The 9,828-nt window shown below is 47.6% G+C and overlaps 1 protein-coding gene and 1 non-coding gene across 2 annotated transcripts; both read left to right on the top strand.

The window, feature by feature from the left end:
* The first annotated feature begins 439 nt into the window (after window positions 1-439).
* MEOX1 (mesenchyme homeobox 1) lies at window positions 440-9,573 on the top strand. The gene is made up of 3 exons (XM_053263490.1): window positions 440-1,189; window positions 6,791-6,996; window positions 9,093-9,573. Exons 1-3 carry the CDS (start codon window positions 733-735, stop codon window positions 9,213-9,215), a joined length of 786 nt encoding a protein of 261 aa, XP_053119465.1. The 5' UTR covers window positions 440-732; the 3' UTR covers window positions 9,216-9,573.
* TRNAT-UGU (transfer RNA threonine (anticodon UGU)) lies at window positions 6,289-6,356 on the top strand. The gene has a single exon. It is a non-coding gene; the product is annotated as a tRNA-Thr (tRNA).
* Window positions 9,574-9,828: the final 255 nt, after the last annotated feature.

The raw sequence follows: 9,828 nt of genomic DNA on the forward strand, positions 1-9,828 counted from the left end.
ACCTTTTAAATCCAGTCCTTAACTTTTGCCGTACATATCTCCACCTCTTTGCCCCTGACTCTCTTTCTCATTTTGTTTCCCCTTACACTTTTTTTTTGGCTTCCAGATCTGTTGCAGAAATATCTTTTTCTAAACCGAAAACACAGGGAATTTTCTTCATAGTGCAATAAAAATAACTTCAGAATGTGCGAAGGAAACTTTAAACCGTGTGTGTGTGTGTGTGTGACTCCCCCTCCCTTTTTTAAAAGAAGTACAGACAATGTTTCTTTAAGAGTCTCCATCTGTAGTTCCCATTAGATGCGCCTCTAAGGTTTCGGGTGATTAATAGTCGCATGCTTGGCTTTGGTTGGAGGGGTTGTGCGTGCAGGTTAAGCCCTCCCTCTCGCTCCTCTCTCACATTTCCCTTCCTAAACTTGTCACTCACACCCCAACCAAGTATTTAAAAACTGTGTTCTGGACTTCAGTGCTTCACAGCGAGAAAGCTCCAGGCTTCAGGAGCAACAGATGGGAAGTTCCCCTGCTGCTGAAGGGATGGAGGATTCCACTGGACCCTTCCAGCCAACAATCTTATGACAGAGCAAAACAGCCCGCCAAAGAGCTTTCTAGCTGGAGAGAACAGAGAGGTTCTTTTCCCTGCAAAACACACACACCAAAAACCCACTCTTTGTGCTCCCTTCTCAACCAACGTTTCCTGGAAGAGCATCATATGATAGAGGGCACTGCTGTTGCTAGATGGAGCCACCTGCCAGCAGCTGCATGAGAAGTTCTCACCTCCCTACCACTGCACTCTGGGGCTGCCTGCGTAACCACCACCATGCTGAGGCCGGAGGAGCTACTGGGCCCCACCAGTATCCACAAGCTCCCTTTTCATTCCACCACAAACCCGACTTTGGCGTGTATTCAGATTTTTCAACCTCATGCCTGGCTGCTGCCCCCCAGAGCCTTCCCCGTGATGAGCGGGCTTCCGATGAGCACCATCCCTCCTTCCAGCACCCTGCCTGGCATTTCACAGCATCGGAGGGCAGAAGGCAGCTGCCCGCTGAGTTGACGCTGGGATCAGGAGAGACCGAGAGGGGCAGCCCAAGCTTAGTGGATGCTGCAGTGGGCACGGGAGAAGGTTACATCCTGGCAGGGGATGTAGCAAGTGAAACGCAGAAAAAATCATCCAGAAGGAAAAGGGGAAATGCAGGTAGGTAGCGCTAAGCAGTAGCTCTCAGCTGCACTGCAGTGCTTTGTATGCTGTCAATCGGGTGGCGAAGGGAGTGGGGACCTCTATGCTACAAACTGATGTTGGGCTGTGGCTGGTTTAAGTGCTATGGCTTCCCCCAAGGAATCTGGAGAATGGTAGTTCTGGGAAGAGTCTTAGAAGTCCTTGTTAGAGATTCCCTGCTGGAAAGATGTGCTGTTGGAATCGGGGAAGCTTTCTTCATCCAAGAGTAGTTAGGAACATAGGAACTTATGAAGCTGCCATAGACTGAGTCAGACCATTGGTCCATCTAGCTCAGTGTTGTCTACACAGGCTGGCAGTGGCTTATCCAAGGTTGCAGGCAGGAATCTCTCTCAGCCCTGTCTTGGAGAAGCCAGGGAGGGAACTTGGAACCTTCTGCTCTTCCCAGAGTGGCTCCATCCCTTAAGGGGAATATCAAGAGTGCTCACACTTCTAGTCTCCCATTCATATGCAACCAGGGCGGACCCATCTTAGCTAAGGGGACAAGTTATGTTTGCTACCACAAGACCAGGGATACCTTTGAAATAAACAGCCTTGGCATATTATGTAACCTTCTTGAGATGACTGTGCCTCATTTTGCAGTTTTGCACAATTGCACAAAAAGTATGATGATTTTTTAAAAAGAGAGCAGAACCACAGATCTTATCTTTTGATCTGAAGCAACAAGTGAGCGAGTGAGCAAGCAAAGAAAGCTGCTGTTTGGGTTGGCTAAAACAAGGACATCACTGATTTGACTCACATGTGTGACAATCTCCAGTCCATGGTAATAACTGCAGATAGTCTTGCTGGAGATGTAAAAGGGCGGGGAAAAGGAAAGATTGTGCCGTCGAGTCAGTGTCGACTCCTGACGACCACAGAGCCCTGTGGTTTTCTTGGTAGAATACAGAATTAGTTTACCATTGCCTTCTCCCGCACAGTATGAGATGATGCCTTTCAGCACCTTCTTATATCGCTGCTGCCCGATATAGGTGCTTCCCATAGTCTGGGAAACTTAGAAAAGCATCGTCTGGGAAACACACCAGTGGGGATTCAAACCAACAGCCTCCTTTAGGCAAGTTACTTCCCCACTGTGCCATTAGAACCTGCTGGAGATGTCGCATTCCCCCTTTAAACACCACCAGGCTGCCTTAGCTTCTCTTGTTCCGCTGAGCCCTTTGCTTGTCTTCCTCCTGTGAGACTGAATTGGCATCCTGCTTGAACATAGGAACCTTCCTTATACCGAATCAGACCGAATCAGATCCACCAAGCTCTGTATTGCCTACACTGAGTGATGGTGGCTTTCCCCAAGGTTGCAGGTGGGAGCCTTTCCCAGCCCAACCTGGAGATGCCACAGACTGAACCTGGGACCTTCTGCATGAGAGGAGAGTTGGTCTTGTGGTAGCAAGCATGACTTATCCCCTTAGCTAAGCAGGGTCTGCCCTGGTTGCATATGAATGGGAGACTAGAAGTGTGAGCACTGGAAGAGATTCCCCTCAGGGGATGGAGCCACTCTGGGAAGAGCAGAAGGTTCCAAGTTCCCTCCCTGGCAGCATCTCCAAGATAGGGCTGAGAGAGATTCCTGCCTGCAACCTTGGAGAAGCTGCTGCCAGTCTGTGTAGACAATACTGAGCTAGATAGACCAATGGTCTGACTCAATATATGGCAGCTTCCTATGTTCCTATGTAAAGAAGATACTCTGCCACTGAGCTATGACCCTGTCCCTATGTAGCTACCTGTGTCACAAGCACAGGAGGCGGAACAAATGGAAGAAGGGGGCAGAACTGAGAAACCACAGCTGCACCCCCTCACTCAGTCTTGTAACTTTAAAGAGAAATACAACAACTCTGTGAGATCTTTGACTGGTCTTCGTGTAACATCTCTGTGATGCCACTTGACAACCCTAATCCCACAGTGCTCAGTTAAAAGAGAGGTGCTGAGATGCGAGACTCCCATGAAGTTGTATGCTCTGGCCTGGAAGCTCTGTCCGAACCCAAATGTGTGGGGACTGGTTGTTATCACTCAGTAGTGAGAGGGCACTCTGTACATGCTCAGAGGTATGATAAATAATTCCACACATTCCAAGGGCAAGAGCCATGAGCACCGTTAATAGGTTCCAGGGTTGAGCCCTGAGAAACAATCGCAGACATTAATCCTTGGATTCCCCCCATTTTTGTTTTGGCATGATGAATCCAGCTGGGGAGGATTTGGTAAAATTAGAAGAGCAGTAAATGCCTCCAATGGACTGGTTCCTAGATGCAAGCAACAGTGTTGAAATACACCATCCTGGAGGGTCCAAATTGGTACGGATGCATAACCGTTTGCTAGATATGACCAAAGAGAATGAGAACATATTCCCCTGCTCCTGATTTGGTGCCGTATTTGGAGCTCAACAGGAGTGAGGGAGGTGTCCTTGGAAAATGTTAGTTCCTTCCGTGCCCAGATGGGAAATCTTGAGGCACAGTTTCCATATCCCTTGCTGATCCCACAGCTCCCTGCCCCTGCCATTCAGATGTGCTTATGAATAGGGAGCTAGTGAGAGGCTGCCTACATTTTAGGATGAGGATCAGCCTGGTTAAAATACCACTCCCACCCTCGCCCCTGATCTTCTAAATGTAAAGAAGACTTTTGACCAACATTAAGAGCATAGGCCAAAAGAACAGGACCTCCAGAGATCCCAGGATGCTCCCTTCACCCAGTTCCACAGTGAGACTGGAAAGAGCCTCAAACTCATTAGCTGCCCTAATTGCATATACCTGTTGAATGGCTGCACATACATCAGCGACACACACCCTTCATCCTGTCCTTTTACACAACACAGGCAGGAGAACACACATTGCTCAGAAGAAGGGAAACGAATAGGGGATCCTTTCAGCAGTGGATATCTTCACTTCCTCATATGAATATATGAAGCTGCCTTGTACTGAGTCAGACCAATGGGCCATCTTGCTCAGCATTGTCTGCACTGACTGGCAGCAACTCTCCAGATTCTTTGGATCAAACAAAGTGTGATGTTAAATGCACCAGGATCTAGCTTGGGGCTTACTTTCACTTTCAGGTAGTAGCTGCTGCTCTGGCCCCCTTTGGGGAAGGTTTTTGGAGGAAACAGGGCAGAATTAAAGGACCAAACACCCTCTGCTTTTGTGCTGTGATTCTGATTGGTCCCCTGCATGGTTACTATTGGAAAATGAGAGTAAGCCTCAAACGAGATGATAATTCATTAATATGCATCTAGTCCGGCAGATAATGGGAAACACCTATATCGGGCAGCAGCGATATAGGAAGGTGCTGAAAGGCATCATCTCACACTGCGCGGGAGATGGCAATGGTCAACCTCTCCTGTATTCTACCAAAGACAACCACAGGGCTCTGGGGGCGCCAGGAGTCGACACCGACTCGACGGCACACTTTACCTTTAGTCTGGCCCCAAGACAGGGGTTTTTCCCCAAGCCTTCCTTGAGTTGCCATAGATTGAAGCTGGGATTTTCAGCATGCAAAGCACATGTGCCCTACCTCTAATGGCTCCTCCCTGAATAGACAGGCCTCTGCTGCTGGTATCCTTTTACCATGAAGGTTTGCTTTTGTGCTTTGGATGCCCTAAGAGTTCTGTGTAAGGGCGAGGCAGAGCTGAAGTTGAGTTCTTTCTCTTGGACTGAAAGGCATCCAGTCATTTTCGGAGGATTTGAAGGCTAGGTAGCAAGAGCATTTTGATCATATATAATCCAGCCTTGTATCAGGGGCCAGGGAAACTCTGCCAGCAGCCCCGGTGTGAGCCCTAAAACATGCAGATTTGGACGACAGTTTCCGTTGGACAGAAATCACGGCTCACATCCAGGCCCTGCTTTATGTCAGAGTACAGTGCAGACACAGGAGCAACTCATGGCTTTCTTTGAGCCAAATCCTGTCTGTTCTGGATGCTAGGGCTCAACACTGGCTGAGAAGAGAGTGTCTCTGAGCAGCACAAAAAGAGCACTGCCCGCCTTGGCACCACATACCAGGGGCTGACATACAACACACACACACACACAGAACATTGCACAGTAACAACATGCATACACCTGCATGTGAGTGCTCTGGTGCAAATGCAAGAAATTGTGCAAATGGAGTTGCACGATGGGTGGCCATAGGAAATAATGGCCATCCATCCCACAACTGCTTGTGCAGTTCCTTGTGTTTGCACAAGATCACTCTTGCACAAGTGTGAACATGGTCCAATGTGTGTGGAATTTATTATTATTATTATTATTACTACATTTATATCCCGCTCTTCCTCCAAGGAGCCAGAGCGGTGTACTACATACTTGAGGTTCTCTTTCACAACAACCCTGTGAAGTAGGTTAGGCTGAGAGAGAAGTGACTGGCCCAGAGTCACCCAGCTAGTTTCATGGCTGAATGGGGATTTGAACTCGGGTCTCCCCGGTCCTAGTCCAGCACTCTGACCACTACACCACGCTGGCTCTCTATGCCAGCCACTTACTCCAGAGTGATTTACACCCATGGTTCCCATACTCATGTTCTCATATTTCACCCCTGCTAACTGAGCAAAGAGGCACCTTTTTTTAAAGTGGCAACTCTCTTGTATTGGGCAGGGGAAGAGCAACTGTCTATATTCAGCCCCAGTACAGCATCCCTTCAGTGGGTGTTGCTAGTGCCCAGCCTAAGTTTCTTTTTAGATAGTGAGCCCTTTGTGGGCAGGAAGTTATCTTATTATTATTATTTTTTTCCTATGAAGACCACTTTGAGAACTTACTGAAAAGCAGTATATACATATTCATAGTAGGAGTCGTGAGGCACCTGATGGCACAGTGGGGAAAGACTTGACTAACAAGCCAGAGGTTGCCAGTTTGAATCCCCGCTGGTATGTTTCTCAAGACTATAGGAAACACCTATACAGGAAGGTGCTGAAAGGCATCATCTTACACTGTGCAGGAGATGGCAATGGTAAAACCCCTCCTCTATTCCACCAAAGACAACCACGGGGCACTGTGGGCACCAGGAGTCGACACCGACTTGATGGCACACTTTACCTTTAGTAGGAGTCATGCTCAGCATCCCTGTTGCAGGTTAGAATCTTAAGTATGGGGGCATAGCTCAGTGGTAAAGCATCTGCTTTGTATGCAGAAGGCTCCAGGTTCAATCCCTGGCATCTGCAGGTGGGGCTGGGAAAGCCTCTTCCCTGAAACCTTGGAAAGCCACTGCCCGGCTGTGAAGCCAATGCTGAGCTAGATGGACCAGTGGTCTGACTCAATATAAAGCAGTGTCATATGTCCATCTCCACTTTTCCCATACTTGTAGATTGAGAAGGTGAAACAATTTTGTAACTCCACTTGTGGCAAGGGTTTGGTTTCTGTGTTCCCTCTAAGGCATGTGGACATGCACACACTCACAAGTTTTTGGATGTCCGCTCAGTTAATTTTAGATCTTGCTCAGGTTGAATCAGGAAGGCCCCACTCTGAGTGCATGTGTGCACACACTGACTTGATACTGCCGCCCAGAACAAAACTCATTCTGCACACAGCTGAAAACAATGAGAGAGAGCACTGTTTGGTTCCTCTAAGGAATGTTTCTGTTCTCCTTTTCTTGTAGATTGCCAGGACACCACCAGCAGTAGCACCACCACCACCACCACTACCACAAAGGCAGAGGCCAGCAGCGCAAAAGCACGGAAAGAGCGCACAGCTTTCACCAAGGACCAGCTGCGGGAGCTGGAGGCAGAGTTTGCACACCACAACTACCTGACAAGGCTCCGGAGATACGAGATTGCAGTGAACCTTGACTTAACTGAAAGACAGGTGAAACGCTACTCATCATGGCCTCTCTGGTTGAGCTGCATCCCAGCTCTAATTCCCTGATTAAAACTGGAGCCTCTCCATTTGATGCCTGCTTCTAGATTTTTAAAGGCAGTTAGGAGATCCAGTTATGGATTTCCCACTTCACGTCTGTTGTGGACCTAAGGGAGGGAAGAAATGCTGGCCGATTCGTGCAATGAACAAAATTGCACACATGCAAGAGAAAGTCATGTAGCTGAGCAGATGCTCACAGTTGCACAATCTCTTGTGCTCTCAGTTTTCTTGTGCAAGCATTGTGTTTGCATAGCAAGCATAGGGGCTAGCTTTGCATTACTCCCTGCAACATATATGGTCTAAGGAAGAGGTTTCACTGCAGGAGGTCTGCCACATGGTGCACAAGCACATCCTGTTGCACTGGTGCAACACTAGTCTGGAACACAAGCTCTTGACTTAGCCGCGCTAGCAAGTACAACATACACTAGTGCAGCATTCGTCTGGAAATCAGCCGCTATCTTTGAAACCCCTGCTAACTTGGCAAAGAGGCACCTTTTAATGTGTCAATTCTCTTTATTTAGCAGGGGGAGACTAACTGGCCCTATCCACCCCTAGCACAGTACCTCCAGTGACTGTTGCTGGTGTCTATCTAGTATTTCTTTTTAGATTGTGAGCCCTTTGGGGACAGAGATCCATCCTATCTTATTTATTTATTCTTTCTCTGTGTAAACCGCCCTGAGCCATTTTTGTAAGGGTGGTATAGAAATCGAATGAATGAATGAATGAATGAATGAATGAAACATTTCAGTTGTTTCTACACAAAAGGGCAATAGTGACTCCGTCCTAGATACTACTACTATGATGATGACGACAACGATGAGTATTTATATACCGCTCTTCAACCAAAGTTCTCAAAGCGGTTGACATAGAAAAATAAATAATACGTGAATAAGGTGGTCCTACGACCTATACTAGAACCATTTATATTGTTATGGGATCAGAGTTATGAATGCTGCCTGGCCCATTCTTTTGATAGGCAGATCACACTGGCTGATATTATGTTATTATTATTTTTATTAGGCTAGGATAGATTTTTTATTAGGCTAGGATTTTGATAGGCTGGGAGGTCGGGCAATATCCTTGAAAAGGAAGCTATTTGGCTGAGTGGCACAGCTGGTAAAACCTTCCTGGCTACCTCAAAGAAGGGCCACACCATCTTCACCCATCAGCTTGTGAGTGGTACAGGGTTTAGAGGTGGTAAATGACATGACCCTGCACCAGGTTAGGTTGGGGACCTGGTCAGGAATCAAATCCATTATGTGGACATACCCAACCCCTATCCCCCTGAGCAGCCAAGCCAAGCCAATTCTGGCATTATCCATCCATGGGAACCAGTCCTTTCCCTTACCAGAATAGAGGCATTTTGGGTGGGGCTTCCTCCCATCAGCCGTATCTCCAGCTATAGAGAACATCCAAGAGCCCGGTTGGCCCTTCCCACGTCTCTACCTGAGTCTTGTATTTTGTAAAGCCATTGGCCCAGACCAGAATGACATCACAGCAGCCCACCACAGCTCTCTCAGGCTGCTCACCCACATGCCAGTCTATGAGTGCAGGTAGGTGACCAGTAGGGGATGGGGCTGTAGCTCAATGGAAGCGCAGCATCTGCTTTGCAGGCAGAAGGTCTCAGGTTCAATCTCCAGGAAGGGCTGGGAAAGACTCCTGACTGAAACCTTGGAGAGCCAATGCCAGTCACTGTAGACTAGGGCTGCTCAACCTCAGCCCTCCTGCAGATGTTGGCCTACAACTCCCATAATCCCTGGCTATTGGCCACTGTGGCTGGGAATTATGGGAGTTGTAGTCCAAAAACAGCTGGGGGGGGTCTAAGCTGAGCAGGCCTGCTATAGACAGTACTGAGTTAGAGAGACCAATGGTCTGATTTGGTATAAGACAACTACCTATGTCCTTATGTCCCGGTGACCTCTGCGACTCTAGCTAACTGCTCACAGAAATATGTAAACATTGTATGTGTGTGTGTGTGTGTGTGTGTGTGTGTGTGTGTGAGAAAGAGAATTTATTGTAAGCCTCTCCTTTTCTCCTACCTGTAGGTCAAAGTGTGGTTTCAGAACCGCAGGATGAAGTGGAAACGTGTGAAAGGTGGACAGCCAGCATCACCCCAGGACCAAAACACAGAGGACATGGACTCTGCTGCCTCCCCCAGCTCAGAATAGCCTCACCTCTGGTGCCTCAGAAGGTCTGGAATAACTTCTGGATGTATCCCTTTCAGCCCAGATCTTTACCCCTAAATCTTTGTAATGTGACTTTGACTAAGGAGGGTGGAAGGAGCAGTCTCAAGGAAGACCTGGTCTTGCTTTCCCAGGTGAAACTGGGCTCTCTTTCTCTGGGATCAGTTGTGCAGCTATGGATTCCTAAGTATTATAATGGTGAAGACATTACTAGTTGAAAGCTGTGGAGCCAATTTTAAAACACCCTTACTGTGTTCCATTGAAATGTACCTTTTCTCTCCAATGTCAAATTTTGAAAGAAAGAAAGAAAGAAAGAAAGAAAGAAAGAAAGAAAGAAAGAAAGTCCCACACAAGTTTTGTGTCATGGAGATTTGCAAGTCCCTTCGGATATCACCAAGAAACACACATCACCAATCCCCAGAGCAGTTTTGCACTTAAAAACAAACAGTTCCTTAAAAAACCCCAAAAAGGACATGGTGATGAGTGAATGGAGAAATGCATGAACATCCATACAATGCTTTAAAGAAAAAAGAGACACATGGGCAGCCGTGAATGGGGGACAAGATTAACATAGCTGAGTTGAGTCTGTCATTTCATC

The sequence above is a fragment of the Hemicordylus capensis genome, chromosome 6, assembly GCF_027244095.1.
Source record: "Hemicordylus capensis ecotype Gifberg chromosome 6, rHemCap1.1.pri, whole genome shotgun sequence".
Classification (NCBI taxonomy): domain Eukaryota; kingdom Metazoa; phylum Chordata; class Lepidosauria; order Squamata; family Cordylidae; genus Hemicordylus; species Hemicordylus capensis.